The 22,451-nt window shown below is 35.5% G+C and overlaps 1 protein-coding gene across 17 annotated transcripts in view; it reads right to left on the bottom strand.

Annotated features, from left to right (window-relative positions):
* EVI5 (ecotropic viral integration site 5) overlaps positions 1–22,451 on the bottom strand; it is a 248,899-nt gene that overhangs the window by 83,945 nt on the left and 142,503 nt on the right. For all 17 annotated transcript variants that reach the window (XM_078451656.2, XM_078451660.2, XM_078451658.2 and 14 more), the window contains 3 exons: positions 8,033–8,167; positions 4,950–5,090; positions 3,443–3,601 (listed from right to left, as the gene is read on the bottom strand). In XM_078451656.2, coding sequence (XP_078307782.1) covers positions 3,443–3,601; positions 4,950–5,090; positions 8,033–8,167 — 435 coding nt within the window. The remainder of the gene's footprint in view (positions 1–3,442; positions 3,602–4,949; positions 5,091–8,032; positions 8,168–22,451) is intronic.

Raw genomic sequence — 22,451 nt, 5'->3', positions numbered from 1 at the left:
TACTAATGAAGTGAACCAGAAATCTATACACTTGGAAATACAAAACATACTTGTAAACAAATCTTGAGTCAAACAAGCAATCACTAGGGAAGTCAAAAGCATGGAACTGAAGAATAAAAAATATATTAGAAAAGAAAACATAGGTAGGAGTACAAATAAAGGGGAAAAAAGATGAAACCCAAGCAACAAATAATAAAAGGATATAATAACAGAACTAAATTATATAGAAAACTATGGTACAACATGGAGGACCAACAAAAATGAAAAATCCAGTCTTTAGAAATATTAATAAAAATGGCAAACCTCTGAAAAAAAAAATGGCAAACTTCTGCAAACACTTTTCAAGAACATAAACACAAATAAACACTATTAGAAATGAAAAAAGACCTAAATATTGACCTAGTAAAAAGAAATTTTTTAAAAAGACACCCTGAACAATTCTAAGTGATGAATTTGAAAGTTTAGATGAAATGTGTCTTCCCAAGCAAACACGTCTTACCAAATGAGACTCAAGAACAAACAGAACACCTGAAAAGGTCTATAAGCCTTCAATAAGTAGGATCAATAGTTACTATTCCCAAAAAACAAGACAAAAAGATAAGACTATTTAAAGGAATGGATCCCAGCAAATATTCAAGAGGTAATTCTAATCTTAGACAAAATTTTGTAGAAATAAAAAGATAAAATACAATCTGATTTATTCCATGAACTTATTATAACTTTCATACCAAACCTAGAGGAGAGTATCCCCCAAAAGGAAAATTATACTACATTCTAACTTAAGTAAGAAAAATCTAAAATATTAAAAACCTAATCCTGCAATGTGTTGTGTATGTCCCTGTACGTGTTCTATATCATAAACTTGTTTATTTTTCAGTATTTTGAGAACTGTACCTCAATATAACTGGCTTGTTTTGCAATCCTATGTATTTTACTTTATGCATGAAAAAAATTTTTTATTTATTTTGAGATAGAGAAAGAGAGCACGAGAAGGGGAGGGGCAGAGAGAGAGGGTGAGAAAGAAACCCAAGCACACTCCAAGCTCCATGCAGAGCCCGAGGTGGGGCTTTATCCTACTACTGTGAGATCACAACCTGAGCCTGAGCCAATATCAAAAGTTGGACGCTTGGGGCACCTGGGTGGCTCAGTCGGTTGGGCGGCCGACTTCAGCTCAGGTCATGATCTTGTGGTCCGTGAGTTCCAGCCCCGCGTCGGGCTCTGTGCTGACAGCTCGGAGCCTGGAGCCTGTTTCAGATTCTGTGTCTCCCTCTCTCTGACCCTCCCCTGTTCATGCTCTCTCTCTGTCTCAAAAAATAAACATTAAAAAAAAATTTTTTTTTGAAAGTTGTACGCTTAATCAAATGAGCCACCCAGGCACCCCTAAAAACATTATTTGGAGAAAGGATCTGGAGATTTCAGACTGCCAAAGGGGTTCATGGCATACAAAAAAAGATAAGAATCCCGGTACTGAAGAAACTCGTAGAGCTATACACAAGGAAACAGGTGCAATAATATTCAGAGTAGCATTATTTGTAATAGCAAAAACTGGTACAAAGAAGGAAGAGTGTGGCTCAAAAAACTGAGGTGTACTTACTAGGTGGTATTTTCTGAAAGTCACTAAAATGAAGGAACTGAAACTACATGTATCAACAAGGACAAATCTCTTCATCTGGACGTTAGATATGAATCATCACCAGTTCAAGCACTGGCATTTAGGAACAAGTGCCTTACACCATTTCTCTTTCATCAAAATGCATCCAAAATTACACTCTGTCAGGTACAGTTCAAAATACAAATTCCTTAGGAAGCCTTTCCCTAAACCATCTAGTTGGAATTAATTCCCCCTCCTATTTTCCATAGCAGTTTCTATCAAACTCTTTAGTTACCAGATTTCTAAATTAAACATTTTTCCAGTTTTATTGAGATATAATTGATATACAGCACTGTGTAAGTCTAAGGTGTACAACATAACCTGACTTACATATAGTATGAAATTATTAGTTAATATCCATCATGTCATATTGTGAATTATATTAAGTGTAGTTTGTGCAACTGATTTTTCAGTTAAGTTCTCTCTGATGACTAAACAGTCCTTTGTATTCAACAGTTCTGAAAATTATGTTGATTGATTTGATTCATTCACCACTGTGAAACAAAACCTGAACACTGGCTTAAAAGCTGTGTTTCTATCTTTAATGTGTACAATGAGATAAAATCTGTTATAAAAATAAAACTTTCAGGGACGCCTGGGTGGCTCAGTCGGTTAAGCGTCCGACCTCGGCTCAGGTCACGATCTCGCAGTCTGTGAGTTCGAGCCCCACGTCAGGCTCTGGGCTGATGGCTCAGAGCCTGGAGCCTGCTTCCGATTCTGTGTCTCCCTCTCTCTCTGCCCCTCCCCCATTCATGCTCTGTCTCTCTCTGTCTCAAAAATAAATAAACGTTAAAAAAATTTTTTTTAAAAAAAAATAAATAAAACTTTCAATTATAAAAACTGGATTTCTACTTTTCATAATTTCACTGTTATAGTCAATTGTAATGAAAAATACAAGAAAATAACTTTGAACAACATAAAACAAAATCTATTTAATCTAAAGGATTTACAGATTCATGTTATGTTAAAGTTGGGATGATCATTTTGCACATATGTATACAGAATGATACATGAGTTAACTATGCCCCCTACTGACTATTTTGAAAACCAAATAACATTACAGAGAATCCAGAATGTGGTCCACACAAATGTACCACATAAAAACCAAATGTACTTTATAATGCAAATGGGCTCATTAAAAAGGATTGTGCAAATGTTAAGTCAAGTATATTTAAGACAGAATTTATCACAGAAAGAGAAGACTTAGAAAGAAGTATAATTTTGGAATTAACTGCTCAGAGTTACCACATTACATATAAGGAAGCATCATTCACATTATATTCTGTACCAATTGTTTTCAATGAGGGGCAATTTTGCCCCCAGGGGACATCTGGCAATCTGGAGATGCTTTTGGTCAAAACCTGGGGTGAGAACCACAGTGCTACTGGGACCTAGTAGGTAGAGGACAAGGATGCTGCTAAACATCCTACAATGCACAGGCCAGTCCCCACAATAAAGAATTACCTGGTTCAAGAATTACCTGGTAATAGAGTCAAGGTTGAAAAAATTTGCTTTACATGAATATTTCCTCTCAAGTTGTACAACAAGGCAACAAAGTTAATAATGTATAGTTTTATGACTTGCTTAAACTTTGCTGACTGGGTCAAAGAAGACATTAAATCTCTGATATCAAAGACTACAATTTTTAGCCCTTTCCATTTGGGCTAGGAAATTACAGTCTAGACTTTTAGCTCTATTCTTCTGGCTCTATTCTAGGGATGATATAACCTGTGCATAAACTTTTGATCTGGTAATGTTATTTTTTAAAGCTACTGGGCTTTCCCATCATACCTGTGTTTCCATTTCCATCATCCTTTGTTTTATTTCTCTTATTTCTGCCTGAGTTTCAGCTTCTCTAAGTCGAATGGTCATCAGTTCATCCTGTAACTCATTCACAGCATTCTTCTTTGGTGGATCTTTCCACCTCCCAGTAGTACGAGCTAAGTGGCGCTGAAAGACAAAAAATTAGGTTACAACACATATTCCTAGTATCAAAATAAGAGCTAACTTTCCTGAGCACTTACTTCATGCCCAGTACTATATTAAGCATTATGTATACATTATTTTATTTAATCCCCAGAAAACCTTGAAAGTTAGGCAACTATTATCTTCATTATACAGGTCAGAAAACAGAAATGGCAATTAAGTAACTTCAGAAAGGTCACAAAGCCAATAAGTGGCAGATCTGGAATACAAGCTCAGATATAGTTCAAATCTGTTTATACTATGGATTGATTATTGTAAAGAATATAATTTTCACCCTCAATTTTTTATAAGAGAGATTTCCACAATGTTAACTAAATCCCAAGCAAAGAAAAAAATGGGGCTATTCATGAATTATGGAGGTAATATTAGGAGTGTTCTCAAAATATCCATGGGGAAGGATCAGTTTCGTTGTTCTTAATTTCCAGTTTATTGCTGCCTGATACATTTATGGTAATGTCAAGGACTAATTTCAGTCTTTGCTAGATGTAGCCCCACCCCAAATTCAAACCAAAGTCACTATTCTGAAATGGTATATACTGTTTTCTTGTTTCCGCTCTCCCTTCTGTCTTCTAGATTCTTTTTTTTTTTTTTAATGTTTATTTATTTTTGAGAGCGAGAAAGAGACAGAACACAAGCAGGGGAGGGGCAGAGAGAGAGAGGGAAACACAGAATCCGAAGTAGGCTCCAGGCTCTGAGCTGTCAGCATAGAGTCTGACGCGGGGCTCAAACTCACAAACCAGGAGATCATGACCTGAGCCCAACTCTAATGCTTAATCAACTGAGCCACCACAGAATCTTCTAGATTGTTTTTTTTGTCCCTTGTCAAGAGTTTCAAACCCTCATATGTGAATAAATTTGAGGACATATAAGTGACTGATTTATTTTGTGAGATAACCAATTTTCAAAAGAGGTTACGAATGTATAGACAAATTTATACTGGTATCACCCTTGGGCTGTTTCATACTGACCAATGGATTTAGCATCAGCAGAAGAAATATGTGCTATATATGCTATATAAAGGAAAATTTACTTTTCGTTCTTTAGAAGAAGTTATATAAATCACAATGATACAGTAACAACAATGTGACTTGATTTCTATTTTATCTTTTATTTATTTATGAGGATTTAAAAGGGAGAAGCAGCTTGAAGGTACTTTCAACTTATAAATGCTCTCAGATTTTTACATTTCAAGAAACTTTCTCACTTTAAACTCAAATCCTAGTGTTGATCATCAGCTACTTCAGACTCACACAAATTGGATACTCCGGTTTTACCCACTTTCTAAAAAGCATGCAAAAATATACTGATATACCTGCCAGTGTTCCTCTAAATCCTTGACTTGTTGTCTAAGTTCTTTCAAACCCATAATAGCTTCTGCTTCTCTCAGTTTCACAGCAATGAGCTCTTCCTGAAGCCTTGCAATGTTATTCTCATCAGGAAAGGAGTTGTTTCTCTAAAGCCAGAAAAAACATAACTTGGGATTTTTATTAATTTAAAAAAATAAAATAAAACATATATAATAAGCTATTTTGGCCCATATGTAACTGCACTTCATTTTACAGTTTTACTGAGATATAAATCACAAACCATGAAACTTACCCTTCAGTGGTTTTAAGAGTATTCACAGGATTGTACAACCATCATCACAATCTGCTTTCAGAACATTTTAATCACCACAAAAAGAAACCTTATATCCGTTAGCAGTCAGTCACTCACATTTTCCCTCCCTCAACCCCTGGCCAATCCCTAGTCTACTTTCTGTCTTTATGGATTTGTCTATTCTGGACAGTTCATGTAAATGGAATGTGGCCTTTTATGATTGGCTTCTTTCACTTATGTTTTCAAGGTTCATTGCTTTTTATTGACAAATAATATTCCCTGTGTGTATATTCTACATTTTATGTATATTCTACATTTTATCTATCCATTCATCCAATGACAGACATTTAGGTTGCTTCCACTTTTCAGCCATTATGAAAATGCTGCCATGAATATTAATGTAAAAGTGTTTGTATGGACCTGGTTTCTAATTCTCCTGAGTTTTATACTAAGGAGAATTGCTGGAGCAGAAGCTAATTTTGCACTTTTTAAGAAACTGTCAAGCTTTTCCAAAGCCAATGCACTGTTTTACAATCCCACCAGGAATGTATGAGGGTAATTGTGCTTAATTTTGAGGACAGAGAAAGTCTAACTCTGCTTTATTAGTAAAACACTAATCAGCGTTTTGAAGCAACATGATTAAAAATGTTTTTCAACATGATAATAAGCTTACTAACCTCTGATTAGGTCTCCAAACAAAGCATGAACAACATTTACATTTTAAAGATTTATGGAAAAGAAGAGTCCAAAATCCTTTTTGTTGTATTTTTTCAGCATGTTACTTTGGAAAGGAGTATAAAATATTTGTACATTAGTCACTATTTATATCAGCATTATGAAATTAACACCAAGGTGATCTAAATATTTGCTTCAAGAGTACAAGATTTAGACTGATTCCTTACCATACTGACAGACCCATCTTGGGATACAGTGTAGACCCTATTACATTGCTCTGTGCCATGACCAAGAGATCCTGAATTAGGCTCTAGTAAAAGCTCCTTAGGTAAACTTAAGTACTACTGAGATTTCAAGTCCTGAATCTGTGTAATTTTCTATCTAAAATATTTCATGGTAGGATGAAGATTTTAGCCCACAGAGATAATAAAGTTATTCTTGCCAACTACACATTTTTATGATGGACTATAAATATCTTCCAATTGAAAACCAGAAATTTACTATATATTCCTACACAAAGAATTCCTGTATTTCCTACACAAAGAAATTAACCATAGGAAGCATGAAGGCTTCTAATTTCCTTTCTACTCTATAACATAAATACCAACATAGCTACTTAAGAAATCCACTTTTATAATTTTTTTTAAAGCTTGTTTATTTATTTTGAAAGAGCATGCATGCACGTGCAAGCACATGTGAGCAGAACACAGGCAGACAGACAGGGAGAGAGAGAGACTCCCAAGTGGTCTCCACATGGAGCCTGATGCAGGGCTTGATCTCATAACTGTGAGATCATGACCTGAGCCGAAATTAAGTCAGTCGCTCAACCAACTGAGCCACCCAGGCACCCCAAGAAATCCATTATTAAATTGGACCCAAGGATACTTCTTCCAAATTTTCAAATTTTCAAATTCCAAATTTTCAAAACTGAAAGATCCAGATTCTTATCTGCATCACAGAACCCAAGGTACTCCAACTTAGAAACCAAATATTCTGTTATACATTTTTTACAGCATTCTTGCTGGCTTTTTTCTCAACAAATAGGAGAAAAAATTCTCCAAAAATAGTGTAAAAATAGCCATCAGATTTCTAGCAAAATTATTCCACTACTGATGGTAGTTACACCTGCTTTAGTTCATAAAGAAATAAGAACAACTTGAGGCTATCTGTCATGTTCATTATTTATGAGGCTTTTCAAAAAAAATTTTTAATTTATTTATATTTATTTTGAGAGATAGGCGGGAGTAGGGGTGGTGGGGAAGGGGCAGAGAGAGAGGGATGCAGAGAATCCCAAGAAGCCTCTGTGTCAGCAGAAAGCCCAATGCAGGGATCGAACTCACAAACAGTGAGATCATGACCTGAGCAGAAACCAAGAGTTAGACACTTAACTGACTGAGCCACCCAAGTGCTCAGGCTTTTATTCACATAGCTAGATACTATAAAGATAAAAAGAACACTTAACATAGAGCCCAAGCCATCAATGATTTCATAGAGGACAAAAAAGAGATTCAGAGTTTGTGATCTGGAACACAGACTCTCAAGTCTGAGAGTTACAAGAAATCTAAAAGCATTTCTATTTCTACTAACTTATCTAATCCTTAAAATTCTTTACTAATCCTGAAAAGAAGTAAATTAGCTTCCCTAAGTATGCCTTGGGCTAAGATCTTCCTACATATCCTGAGGTGGCTTATGTAGCTAGCAAAGTTTTAACAGTTACACGCAGATGAAATTTTTTCTGACATGTTTATGTATTAGCCATATCCCACTAGATGAAGATACTATAATATTTGAAGACAACCATTAATATGTATTCCCTAAGTTTCTCTTGTTCAACATTTAAGTATTATTCATATCAACATTACCCTGCTTGTCTTCCTCTAAAAGGGCTCTAATGTTTTTTGTTTTGTTTTTTTAACCCTTAAAAAAAAGGGGGCTTTGAGTAGTATGGCAACAACAAAGAATAACTGAGAATCTCATTTTCTTTGTCCTTTCCTCTCTTAGTAACTAGTATGTAAGGTTTCCAATGTATGAAAACACCAAGTCCAATTTAACTGCTCAATAAATTCATCTTATCACATGTCCCCTCTAATTTGGGAGTGACACTATTTATATTGTTCTCACCTTCTCTATATCCAGGACTTTATCCTGCATCTCCTTTAGTGCACACTGAGACTCAGCTTCACTCAGACGAGCTTGGACCAATTCCTTCTCTAGTTGCAGCACAAAATCTTCATTGTAGTTGGAATTGCATTTATGCTACAAGTTATAGATGTATGATGAAATTCCACGGAAGTATGAACATATACATACAATAAAAATAAATGCAATTACACAATACAGTTATTAAGGGTAACCAAATGTAAAAGTTCCATCTACCCACTACTTCCAGCTTATCTCCTCCAAATGATTTTCCAAGGAATAAAAAAGTCCAGGCTTGGTATCTATAAAGACGATCACATTACTTTGTGTTGGTAACGATACTAAACAAGTTATACTAAATTATATTATACTAAATGAATCTAATTCATGGAAGATAAATGTCTCCTTTTATTTTCCCATCCATCCAAATACTAAGAATTTGTTCTGACTCTACAGACATGCTCTGTACAGTAGGGTAGCCATTAGCCACATGTGGCTACCGAGCACTTGAAATGTGGCTTGAAATAGTCCATACTGAGAAAGGATGTGGCTAGTCCATAATGAGAAAGGATGTAAAATACAAACTGAATTTTAAGACTTAATATGAAATAAAAAGGCAAAATCACCTCATTAAGCATTTTTATATTGGTTAAAGGTTGAAATAATATTTTACATACAGAGTTTAAGAATATTAATTTCATCTATAATTATTAAGTACTCATTTTAAAATGCATATGTGGCTCACATTATATTGGTATGGGACAGCACTGTTACCTGCTACAGAAGTACACAGTATAAAAAAAAGTAAATATTTAACTGAAAATTCTCTTTTAATGTGACAGAAATAAAAATAAGGCATCCATAGTAATATGAACCATCCTAAATTGCAACAGAATAAAAATGTATTTGCTCTTAGAAATGTAGATCTCTTTAAGGATATGCATGAAAATCACTGCTAGAAACAGAGAAAGGAGTTGCTGCACAAAGAAATTAACCATGGAAGCATGAAACCTTTCCGTTTCCCTTCTTGCTTTTTAATGTGAACACCAATGCAGCCATTTAAGAAATCCCTTTTTAAACTAGTTTCTATAAAAAGCTGTTTAAAAAAGCAAAAGACATATAATTCACCATTATGTAAGACTTCCTAAAAGAAACTATTATTTCCCATTTAATTTACACAGTAAAGAAAAAGAAAATTCCAAAAAAGAGTCACAGAGAACCACCTCCTATTGAGCTAGCTTGAGTAAAGATTAGTTCCTTTCACTCTTCAATATATTAGGAATAAGACAGATGTCAAATTAAAACTTTATTTTAAAACTAGTAAATGCTTAATTAAAACATGATATTTGCTTTCTCCAGTTACCCAAAAAGATGATTTTTAAAAATTAATAGTTCACTTACTAAACAAAATGAGGACTTTTTAATTCAATGTATTACACATTGTTTCTTCTAGTAATTTTGTGGCACCATTAAAACAGTATTTCTATGTAAGGAGTACATGTGTGGCAGGTATTATCACTTTAGTAAATACTTACCTTGCTAAATAGGGAAAAGGCACTCTTTTGTAATGACCACATCCAAACTGGAAGCGCCGTATTTTTTGTTTAATGAGATCATGGTTATTTCATGAGTAATACTAGAATTTTTTGCCTTAATCTAAAGCCCTGACAACTGTAGTTCGGGTTTGGTTGCCACAATTTTATATTAGGAGATACCCAGGAAAACATCAAACCCAAATGATCTATATGAGAATGAAATCACTGCTCTGGTATAAACCAATTGATACAACTAAGCACAAAAAAAACTATACTAACATTGGGGACACATTTTTATCAATAAAATTTATAAAACATCAAATTATCTTCTATTGTTCAAGGAATAAATTCTAAATTCCAGAGTTTACACATCTTATTTCTCCTTTCATATTTCCCTTTGAGTTCAGGATTGTTTCTTAATCCACTGTAAACTAGCTTTAGTTCTCATCCTGTACTGAAACTGTTCCAATCACTAACAACATCAATACCCAGTAACGGTATAAAAAACTCAATGGAAAGCCCTTTTATTCAGCTCTTACCTTCACTGGATAGTCTACTGAATTTGACTGACCATTCTTAAAACTTTTTCAATTTTGAGGTGCTACTCCTCCATAGTTCTACTGCCTATCTTCTCTGTTGCCTCTGCCAATTCTGCTACTTCATACAGGTATGTACGATTATATGTACATGTACATGTGTATGTGTCTATCAGTCCCCAGGGTTTCAATATTGTGTGTTTTCTCTTAATCTTTCTGTTTTCTTATTTTGTAGATTCATCCTATGTGATTTAATCCGCTATCCAATATAGTCTGTATGTATAAGCAGTATTAGCTGTTATCTCTATGTAGTCAGTATAGGCAGTGGATGAACTTGCCAAGGAAAATCTATATAACAGTAAAAAGGGGAAAGTAGAAGGAAAGAGAGAAGGTAAGAAGGAGAATATGATGAAACTCTAGGGACAGTACACACATAGATACACAGAGTATATAAACTCAAATCTGTATTTTCAGCCCAGATCTTTCTACTAAGCTATAGATCCGTATTTACAACTACTATTGGTTTTCTCTGTCTGGTTGCCCTCATATTCACCTCACATTCAACATGTTACAAGTCAACTCTCCATCTTTTCCTCCTTGTGTATGTACTATTTCTGCTAAGGATCCCACCATCTAACAATTGGCCAAGCCAAAACTTGCCCTCTTCTAGTCAACCCATAACACACCCAACCCTTTTCTTCCAGGTATCTCTTCAATTTGCTTGCTCCTCTCCATCTTCATTGTCATTGTTTTTATTCATGCCCTTTCTCTGAACTACTGCTATATTCTTAAATAAATTCCCTTAAAAAAATTTTTTTTCAACGTTTATTTATTATTCAGAGACAGAGCAGAAGCATGAGCATGGGAGGGGCAGAGAGAGGAGGAGACACAAAATCCGAAGCAGGCTCCAGGCTCTGAGCTATGAGCATAGAGCCCGACATGGGGCTGGAATTAACAAACTGGGAGATCATGACCTGAGCCGAAGTCGGACTCAAGGAACTGAGCCACCCAGGCGCCCCACATAAATTCCCTCCTAACTATTGTAGCACTTACAGCATTATTCAATATTTTGTGTTACATACCATAGTAAATTATAATAAACACGGGGCATTTTTACAATTCTACCACCTGGACCAAGTAGATGTTTTCTGACCCTATCGTTTGGAGCCTGAGGAAGTTTTGATTCCGTGTCTATTAATACAAATATGTTAATGAAAATTATACAAGCATTGATATACTTAAAAAAAATACTCAGAATGAACCTAACACCACTAAGTTAATTTCACCCAATTATCAACTTCCTATATGGCAATTATTCCTGTCCACTTATATTCATATGCATTTTTACTGGACAAAAAGTATTTTCATTGGAATCATTCTTAATATTCATATAGGCTCTTCATTTATTGTTGCAGCTTAGGGAGTTAGAAAAAGTTCTGGCATTTGTTTGGTTGGCTGAAAAATGGACCAAAAGGTGGCTCACAGCGAATGAACTGGAAATACCAGACATGCCTTGGTTTAATGTAGAGGAAGGGAAAATTGGTAACAAATCTGGGGAAGATATAGACAGACCTCTTTCAATGGGCTAAAAAACAAAAAGACATTTATTTGTTTCCCCTGTGAATGCTCACCAAAGGGTGACCTCAGCAGAGAATTTTAAAAAGTAATTGGATAAGATGACCCATTCGGTGGTTACCAGTCAGCCTCTTTCCTCAGCCACCCAACATTGTCCAATAGGCTTATGAACATAGCAGCCATGGTGGGAGGGATGGAGGTTATGCATCTCAGCAACACAGACTTCCATTCACCAAGGTTATGGTCACTGATGAGAGTCCACTCTGCCAAGAGCAAAGACCAACACTGAGCCTCTGATATGACACCATTCACTGGGGCAACTAGCCAGCTATCTGGTGGCAGCAGGTTACTTACACGGGACTGCTTTTATCATGAAAGGGGCAGCATTGTTCTTATTGGAATAGACACTTACTCCAGATATGAATTTGCCCTCCCTGCACACAATGCTTTTATCAAAACTATCACCTATGGACTTACAGAATGCCTTATCCATCATCATAGTATTCCACAAAGCATGGGCCCATGCTCATGGAATTCACTAGTCTTGACACGTTTTCTAACATTCTGAAGCAGCTGGGTTGACAAAACGGTGGAATGACCTTTTGAAGACTAAATGACAGTGCTAGCTAAATGGCAGTATCTTGCAGGGCTGGGGCAAGGTTCTCCAGAATGATGAATGTGCTCTGAATCCACTATGTGGTGCTTTTTCTTCCACAATCAGAATTCACAAATCCAGGAATCAAGAGGTGGAAACAAATCTGTCTGGAACACAAGAAGGTCCTTTAGAGTGTCTCTTAGTATTACCACACCCTGTGATTAAGGTCAATGAAAAACCAGGAAGGATTACTAATGGCCCAGACCCTTCAGGAATCAAGGTCTGGATTACCTCACCAGGCAAAAAATCATGACCAGCTGAAGTGCTTGTTGAAAGTGAAGGGAATACAGAGTGGGTAGAAGACAGTTATAAATATAAGCTACAATCACATGACAGAAATGAGGACTGTTATTGTCAAGAGTACTTCCTTCTAATCTTGCAAAGAATATGTGTTTTCTTTCCTCTTTCATTTTCTTATCATATAAGATGCAGGGACTTTATATCAAAGTATTTATTGTTAATTTTACATCAGAGTATTTAAGCTATAGGATATCAAGAAGGGAAAACATTACTGAAAGACATTAACTTCTTTTCAGGGGAAGGTGTTAGTGCATTTTCAGTTGCGCACAGGATAACAGTATCATGTTAGGCAGAATTATGACCTTGTTGCTGTCTTTATGTAAATAAGTATGGTTTAAGGAGATGCACATGGTTGTGAAGTTGACAAGGGTTGGACTTATCATGGTTAATTTTTTGTGTCAACTTGACTAGGCCACGGGGTCCAGATTAAAACATTACTTCTGGGTGTTTCTGAGGGTGCTTCCAGAATACTTAGTACATTGCTCTCCCAGTGTCGTTGGGCATCGTCCAATCCACTGAGGGCCTGAATAGAACAAAAAGTGGAAGATACATTCCCTTCCTGCCTGCCTGAGCTGGGACATCGGTTTTCTCCTACCCTTGGACTGGAATTCACACCATCAGCTTCCCTGGCTCTTAGGCCTTTGAACTTGAACTAGAATTACACCACTAGCTTTCCTACAGAGGGTAGATCATGGGACTTATTATCCTTCATAATGACATGAGTCAATTATTCTCAACAAAACTATGTATGTGTCTTAGTGATTGTTTCTCTGGAGAACCTTGAGTAATATAGGATAAATTTTACAAATAAGATTAAATATATTGATTTAGAAGTTTTATTGTTCTTTGGGTTTTGGTCCATTTCAAATTTGACCCATTATAGCTTCTGCAATTTAACTCTTTTTTGGTTGTTATTTCTACCATTTCCAATTTTTTTTGGTTCAAATTTATTTATTTCTTCTTGTTTCAAATCTTTGCAGATCTAAATATGGTCAGGAAAGTGATACTTATGTCAGTGTTTAGTCTACTAAAAATTTTGCCAAGTCAGATTTACCTCTAAGTTTTGGTTTTTATTACTAACAGCCTATGACATTTCTCAAGCAAGCTGGTAGAATAATGGAATAATGTTAACATTAATCCTAATAATAGGTACCACTGAGCACTCATTATGTGCCAGGTATTACTGTAGAGTATCAACTTCCTTAAGTCTCAGCAAGCCTCTATTATACACAGAACTAAAGAAGTACCCTGATTAAGTATACACAACCAGTGAGTGCAAGAACTGGCATCAAAGTGGCAATGTTAACATATGCTGCTGTGGACTGTAAACTACAGTCCACACTTTCAGTGTTTGGGGTTTTTTTTTTTTTTTTTCATTTTACACAGGAAAAAAGAAAATGTTATTTATAAAACAGGGGTTTGTTTGTTGAAGCCTTTTAACTCACTCACACTGGAAAAGGAGATGTCAGGAAAGGTGACTGGCGCTACAAAGCCTGAAAAAAAAAAAAACTGCAGCAAATGTGGGTATTGTCACTTCCTTACCAGGACAAATGCCATGAGGGGCAGAGGCTGTGAAACAGGTGAACACTGTGAGGCAAAACTTCCTAGTTCCATGTCTATTTAGGAGAACTAAGCATGGCTGATCTACCTCATTCTATAATTTTTCCAGACCAAATAGACAAAGAAAAAACAAAAAACTAAAATCCTAAAACCAACAACATAACAGCAAAAACTTAAATATAAACCAAAACAAAAACTGGACTTTCATGAAGTTGACTTGAGATCAGGAAAAGAATGATCAACTTTTGAGAGGAAGGAAGAGAAACATCAAAGCCAAGCTCAGAGGTTTAACAGCACCTATCACACTGTGTCCAAACCTTGACCATTTCTGATACAGCTGTTCTGTTTTAAAATGTTCCTCTTCCACTCACCATAAACCTGGTTTTAAAGTTTATGGTAACAACAAAGATGATAGCGACTTGTATCTACTGAGCGTTCATTAAATGGCAGGCACACCTTAAGTGCATTGTATTCTCACCTAACTTTCACTACAACTTCTACTTTCCTAATAAGGAAACTAAAAAGTCACACAGCAATTGGCAGTTCTGTTAATTGGGAGTATGGACTACAGAGCCCATGTTCTTAATCTTTAAGCCACATAAGGGTTGAAATATTATTAAGGCAATTAATATACTGTTTTAATATGTACTGTTCTAAGAATTAACGGTATAGTATTAAAAATATAAGCACCTTGGGGCGCCTGGGTGGCTCGGTCGGTTAAGCGTCCAACTTCGCCTCAGGTCATGATCTCATGGTCCGGGGGTTCGAGCCCCGCATCAGGCTCTGTGCTGACAGCTCAGAGCCTGGAGCCTGTTTCAGATTCTGTGCCTCCCTCTCTCTGTGACCCTCCCCCATTCATGCTCTGTCTCTCTCTGTCTCAAAAATAAACATTAAAAAAAAAAATTTTTTTTTTTTTTTTTAAATATAAGCATCTTGGGGCACCTGGGTGGTTTAGTTGGTTAAGTGTCCAACTCTTGATTTCCGCTCAGGTCATGATCTCACGAGTTGTGGGATCAAGGCCAGCACTGGGGTCTGCACTGAGCATGGAGCCTATTTGGGATTCTCTCTCCCTCCCTCCCTCTCTCTGGCCTTCCCCCGCTCTTATCTCTGTAAACAAATAAATAAATAAACATTTAAAAATATATAAGCATCTAAAAATAATGTAAACATCTCACATAACGTTCTTATAACAAATTCTTACGGGGGCATGGGTGGCTTAGTTAAGCAACCGACTCTTGATACGGGCTGGGGCCGTGATCTCACAGGATTGAGGCCCCTGTCAGACTCTGCAATAAAAAGCGCAGAACCTGCTTAGGATTCTCTCTCTCCCTTTGCTCCTCCCTCACTCACATTCTCTCTCCCCCTCAAAATAATTTAAAATCATTCAAAAAATCTTAAAAAAATAAAAAATTCTTAGAAAAGTGTATTTCATATTCACATTAGTAACCTGGATAAATATATGGTTTTTTTATCAAATGAAAACTGCTACAGTTATGATGGCTGGTAAGTCAGCAAGGGACAATTTATTTAAAAGTCTATAAATAATGAATGACTTCTCAGGGCACCTGGGTGGCTCAGTCAGTTAAGCGTCCGACTCTTGGTTTCAGCTCAGGTCATGATCTCGCAGTTTCATTAGTTTAAGCCTCGTGTCAGGCTCTGTGCTGGCACTGTGGAGCCTGCTTGAAATTTTCTCTCTCCCTCTCTCTCTGCTCCCCCAACCTCCTGCCACTCATGCTGTCTCTTGAAAAATAAACTTAAAAAAATTAAAACAAAAACTGAATGACTTCTCTACACTTAACATCAAGTTCACCTTTGTCAATGAATCTCAATGTTTCTGTGACACCAGCAATACCACTCCAATGAAATAGAATTTTGTTTAGTAGGTGAAGTCTCTGTTTTTCAACTCCATATGCTTTTCTGGCATTACAAAAATTACAAAAGTGAGTCGGAAAACCCTTAGTAATCTTTTTTGTTCGTGTCTTGAGTAAAACAAAAAAATGAATTCTCACATTCAATGTTTGAAGACTATGTGAGTGATACAGTGAAAAGCAAAAATTAGTGTTTAGTGGAGAGCTTTCTTATATTATGAAAAAAAATCCAAATTGGAAAAAGGACTGTCTACACAAATATATCAAATATCACCTGAATTTAATTATAAATCAAGCAACTGAGTTCAAAACCTGTTCATTATATGTCCTATTTAGGAACCCACACGTTTCATGGAACTCTGTATTCTTTTTTGTAGTTTTTATCACAACTTTAATTAAACAATTAACTGTGTATTTTTTTTATTGTTTATTTTTGAGAGAGAGAGAGACAGAGCATGAGGAGGGAAGGGGCAGAGAGAGGGAGACACAGAATCCAAAGCAGGCTTCAGGCTCTGAGCTGTTAGCACAGAGCCCAAAGTGGGGCTTGACCTCAAGAGCCATGAGATCATGACCTGTGCTGAAGTTAGACACTTAACCCACTGAGCCAGCCAGGTGTCCCTGTAACTAATTTTTAAAATATCTACCTCTATATATACAAACAATGACAGCAAGTTTGGCTGATGTGCTACTGCATTGTCAGAACTAAACTGTGCTTTTTATAGTAGGTGAGCAAACAATATTTGCTAAATAAATTAGTCAACTCTCGGTTTAAAAAACAACAACACGAAAGGTACAACACAGGGAATATAGTCAATAATAATATAGTAACTATGCATGGTGACAGATAACTACACTTATTGTAGTGAGCATTTCATAATGTATGGAACTGTTGAATCATCATGTACTATTGACACTAATGCCAACTACATTCTGATTAAATAACAACAACAACAACAAAACTCCCCTCTATTATATACTTTATGTTAACATGGGTAGTGGTAACTGAAGACTGCAAAAACAGTCTATAAAATCTATTTGTTTCAAAAATAAACACAATTTATACTAGCATGCAAATATGGTACATTTCTACAAAGCACCTGAAAAAACTATTACACAAGGCAAGTAGTCCAGAGTAGGAGTCTATACCACAAAACAAAAACAGACAGAAAAAAATTAAGTAAAAAATCATAGAAACAGACTCATAGAGAACTGGTGGTTACCAAAGGGAAGAGTGTGGGGGATGGGTGACAGAGGTAAAGAAGATTAAGCAGTACAAACTCTCAGTTACAAAATGAACAAGTCACAGGGATGAAAAGTACAGCGTAAGGAATGTAGTCAATAATACTGTAATACACTTTTATTGTGGGTAAGCATTTTGTAATGTACAGAATTCCTGAATCATGATGTTGTACACCTGAAGCCAACTTAATGTGTCAACTGTACTTCAATTTAAAAAAAAATCTGTATCTTGCTCTCAGCTTCAGCATATGAATCCCAAAAAAGTCTGTAATTTCCTCTACCACATGCTCCAAATAGTTATTTTTTAAAAATCCAAGCAATATGGATGTACAATTTAAAGATCTACCACACTGAGTATTTTTTTGAATAATTGGTGTATCCTTTTAAAATGACTTGTTCCCAACATCTTAAAAGTTATATACATCCCTGGGGCTCAGTTGGTTAAGTGTTCAACTCTTGATTTTGGCTCAGTTCATGATCTCAAGGTTACTGAGTTTAAGCCCTATCAGGTTCTGTACTGACAGTGCAGAGCCTGCTTGGGATTCTCTCTCGCACTCTCTCTCTCTTTCTGTCAAAAAAACAAACTAAAAAAAAAAATTAAGAAATCATATATATCCTTTAAGGTGGAAGTTTATCTCTGGTTATTTACACACTTAAACTGCAAGATTCTTTTCTTAATGCGGAAAAAAATGTTAAGAAAACAATTACTTCCATGATGGTGAATGCTCATTTATTACTTAAGCTGATAACTACTGTAAAACATTTAATCTAGACTAAGGTCACAATTAGTTTTGGAAGAAAACTTTTGTCCAGATTTACAAGCATACTGATGAAAAGTGTTAAAAGTTTACTAAATGTGTCAGGTCATTACTCTATTTGAATTTTTAGACTTATGTAAACTTACTAAATATTACAAATTAAATGGCTTTTTCTTAAAATGTCACTGAAGTAGAGCTAAATCATGTTTAGAATGCAGGAAGAGATGTTAAACATTAACTTCCATATTCATAAAGAAAAGCAAATCTACTAGATAATCAGGTATGGGGTAATTCCTACTAATGATGCTGAACAAATACCTTCTCTAAAATAAATTGTGCAGATTTCACAACTTCCACCGAGAAACTGGTAGTCTTTAGTTTATTAACCTTTATTCATGTGTTCAATTTAAGTAAGGTTAGTTTTTATTCTTCAAATCAAACCCTTAGCTCTTAAAAGTATCACATAATTCTTTCATGCTTTCTTCTAGAATTACAGCAAAAGGAAGGAATGTCAGAAGAAATCTTTTCTAGCTTCCCCTTAAGAACTTCCTAGTACAAAGGTCCCAAGAACTTCAAACTGCAGTCATTTCAGCACTCAGCAGCTTTAACTATTACAATTCTTCTTGTTTATGCTTGATCCTAACCAACAAACTGCTGGACAAAACTACTTACTCAGAATAAAATGAATGATGAGCACTTATGTGTAAGCCAAAAAAGCTTTTAAATAGACCAAGCAAGACTCAAAGACAGTGGTTATCAGGATATATTGTTTAACAAATACATCATGCCCCCCTACACTCAAAAGGGACAGAGTCAAACATACAATTGTATGAAATATCATTGGATCACTTCTACTTCTATGGGCTTCCTGGAAAAACTGACATGAAACATGTAAAACAAATACTTAAAGGAACAGTTTAATCTTAATGCTTTGGTTTTATCTTATAGATGATTTAATATGCAATACTTAATTAGTATTACTAAATACTAAATATGAAATTTTATTTAGTGTACTAAATGCTAAATTCGGTAATAAATTCACTCGATCATTTCTGAAAACCAACAATATCAAGTTCAAACTATCAAGGTCCAGCATAAAATGAAATCAATGACCTGTCAAAGATAATCATTCAGTAATTATGTACTGCAGAAATGCTTTCCGAAGAACATCAATGATCAAAATTAATTAAAAATAAAGTTAACTTTTAAAAACTGCTAAGAAGTTTAATATATATAGGGGTGCCTGGGTGGCTCAGTTAAACATGTAACTTCAGCTCAGGTCATGATATCACAGCTCGGGTGTTTGAGCCCGCGTTGGACTCTGTGCTGACAGCTCAGAGACGGGAGCCTGCTTCAAATTCTGTGTCTCCCTCTCTCTCTGCACCTCCCCCACTCATGCTCTTTCTCTCCTTCAAAAATAAACATTTGAAAAAAGTTTAATATATGTATGTATGTGTGTGTGTATATATATATATTATTGCTAAATAAGAATGGTATGTCACTATAACAATAGCATTAAAAACCACTAAAAATTATATGAAACATTAAACACAAGTCCATGAAGCTGGAGTGATACAAGAGTCCATCGTGAATGAGTAAAAAAGATTAGAGAGGAAGAAAGAGAAAGGTCTCTTTATAGAGGAACATTAGCTAATAAGTGTAGAAAAAAATGAGAAAATATGAAAATCACCTTTTGGAAACTCAGTCAGTAGATGCTAAAACTATCACGTACAAGGTGAATAGAGGACAAGAGATTTATTTGGTACCAAAGTATTTTCCAATAGATTACTTAATAGTCGCAAAGAAGAAACCTTATCTTTACAAGGCAGAGAGTCTGTGGTCACCAAACAGCAAGGTAATCAATCTTGGTATTACTAATAGTGGGAACAACTTATGTTATGTGCTTCCTGACTTAAAGCAAATTCACATTACCTGTCATCTAGATGTTAAAACTGTTTAACTGAATCTAATTAAAGGAAATATGACACCATGAAGAACAGCTCCAGAATATAAGACAACTTGGCTGTATCAGTCAGAAGTCAAGGTTACCCCTAACATTGATTACTGTTTCTTCTCTCTTTCGTCTAGAGAGAAAGTTTATCAGTCTAGAAAGAAGTTTATAAACTTTATTAATGATTTTTGAAGAACGAGCATTTGGTTTCATGGATTTTCTCTATTTTTGTTTTGTGCTGTTTTCAATTACACTGGTTTCTACTCTTTTTATTTCTTATTCTTTCTACCTGCTTTAGGTTGAATTTCCTCTTTTAGGTCTAGTTTCTTAACCTTAGAATATTGGTTTGAGACTTATTTCCTTTCCTAATATAAGCATTCAATGCTATAAGTTTTCCACTACATACTGCTTTAGGTGAATCTTACAAATTTTGATAATGTGTCTTCATTTTCATTTAATTCAGTATGTTCTAATTTCCTTTGAGATTTTTCTGACACATGGATAAAAATGCATTAACTTCCAAACATTTGGGGGATTTTCCAGATATCTATTATTAATTTCTAACTGAATGCTGTTAGTCAAAGATACCTAGTATGATTCCATTTACTCTAAATTTTATGGCCCAGAATATGATCTATCTTTGTAAATGTTCTACGTGAACTTGAAAATAATATGTATTCTGCTGTTATTAGGTAAAATGTTCCATAAATGCCAAGTAGGTCAAGTTAGTTGATAATGTTGCATAGTTCTTCTACACCCATACAGATATTCCAGTTACTCATTTCATCAATTACTGAGACACGGAAGTACTGAAGACTCCAACTACAACTGTGGATTTGTCCACTTCACCTTTCAGTTCTACCAGTTCAGCTTCACACTCCTCTGTTGTTAGGAGCACACGTGTTAGGAAACATACACTCCTAAACATATACAATCCTAATTAAGATTGTTAGGTCTTTGTGAACTGACCCTACTACTACCAGGCAATCTTTGTTCTAGGAACTATTCCTTGTTCTGAAGTCTACTTTATGTGATATTAATACAGACACTCCAGCTTTCTTCTGCTCAGTGTTTGCATGGTGCATTTTTTCATATTTTTATACTTTTCCCCCAATTGTATTTAGTATATTGTGTACAACAGTTATAGGCAAACCATCCTTAATCCTTCACTCTTGAAAATTCACTTGAGGGAGAGTCACCCTCATTAGCTATTATGCCATATACATTTCCAATTTCTGTCTCAATGCAACCACAACTCTCGATAAAAACAAGCCCAACCCCAGCCCTGAGGGAGCTCTAAATCTTCTCAGGCTCCTCACACAAGTTAGCTCACTTGCTTCTGGTCCTACCCTGACCTTAACGAATGGGTTCCAGCACTGGGATGTTATACATTCTCTCGAATTCCCACCTTTCTACTGCAACCATTCAAACTAAGTGTGTTATTTTCTTGAGACTTCTACCTTCATTTCCATAGTCTCTTTTTCTTCATAGAATTTATTGAGGCAAAATCCAAATAAGTATTTTAAAGTGAACAATTCAATGACATTTAAGACATTCAAAATGTTGTGCAACTACCAATTCTATCTAGTTCTAAAATACTTCCATCAGTCCAAGTAAAACCTCTTACCTATCAAGCAGTTTCTCACTCCTTTCCCACCCAAACCTTCTGGCAAATACCAATTTGCCTTCTATCTCTATGGATTTATCTAGTCTGGATATTTCATACAAATGGAATCATACAATATGTGATCTTTGTGTCTGGCTTCTTTCACTTAAGATTTTGGAGTTTCATCAACAGTATAGCATGTACAAGTATTTTATTCCTTTTTGTGGCTGAATAATATTTCATTGTGTGCATATACCACAATTTGTTTATCCATTCAATGATAGACCTTTGGGCTATATCCGTTTTGTGAATAGTGTTGCTACAAATATGTGTACACATGATTGTTTTAAATAGCAGTTTTCCATTCTTTTGGGTATACACCTAGAAACTGAACTGTGGGTCACATGATAATTCTACGTTTAACTTTTTGAGGAACCACTAATTTCCACAGCAGCTGTTTCTCGATCTCCTTGCCAACATTTGTTATTTTCCGGCTTTTTATTATAGCTATACTAGTGAGTGTGACACGGTATCTCATCATGATACTGATCTGCATTTCCCTAATGACTAATAATGATGTTGAGTGTCCTGTCATATACTTGTCCATTTGTATATCTTCTTTGGAGAAAGGTCTATTTAACTCCTTTTTTCATTAAAAAATTTTTTTATTGAGGCACAACTGACATATATTAGTTGTGTGAATGTAATGATTCACTATTTATGTTTTGAAATGATCACCATGCTAAGCCTAGTTAGTATCTGTCACCATATGGTTACACAATTTTTCTCGTGTTGAGAACTCTTAAGACCTACTCTCT

This window comes from Panthera onca, chromosome C1, assembly GCF_046562875.1.
Source record: "Panthera onca isolate mPanOnc1 chromosome C1, mPanOnc1 haplotype 2, whole genome shotgun sequence".
Lineage (NCBI taxonomy): Eukaryota > Metazoa > Chordata > Mammalia > Carnivora > Felidae > Panthera > Panthera onca.
The sequence above is the reverse complement of the archived record's forward strand: the minus strand, read 5'-3'. Positions and strand labels throughout refer to the sequence as shown.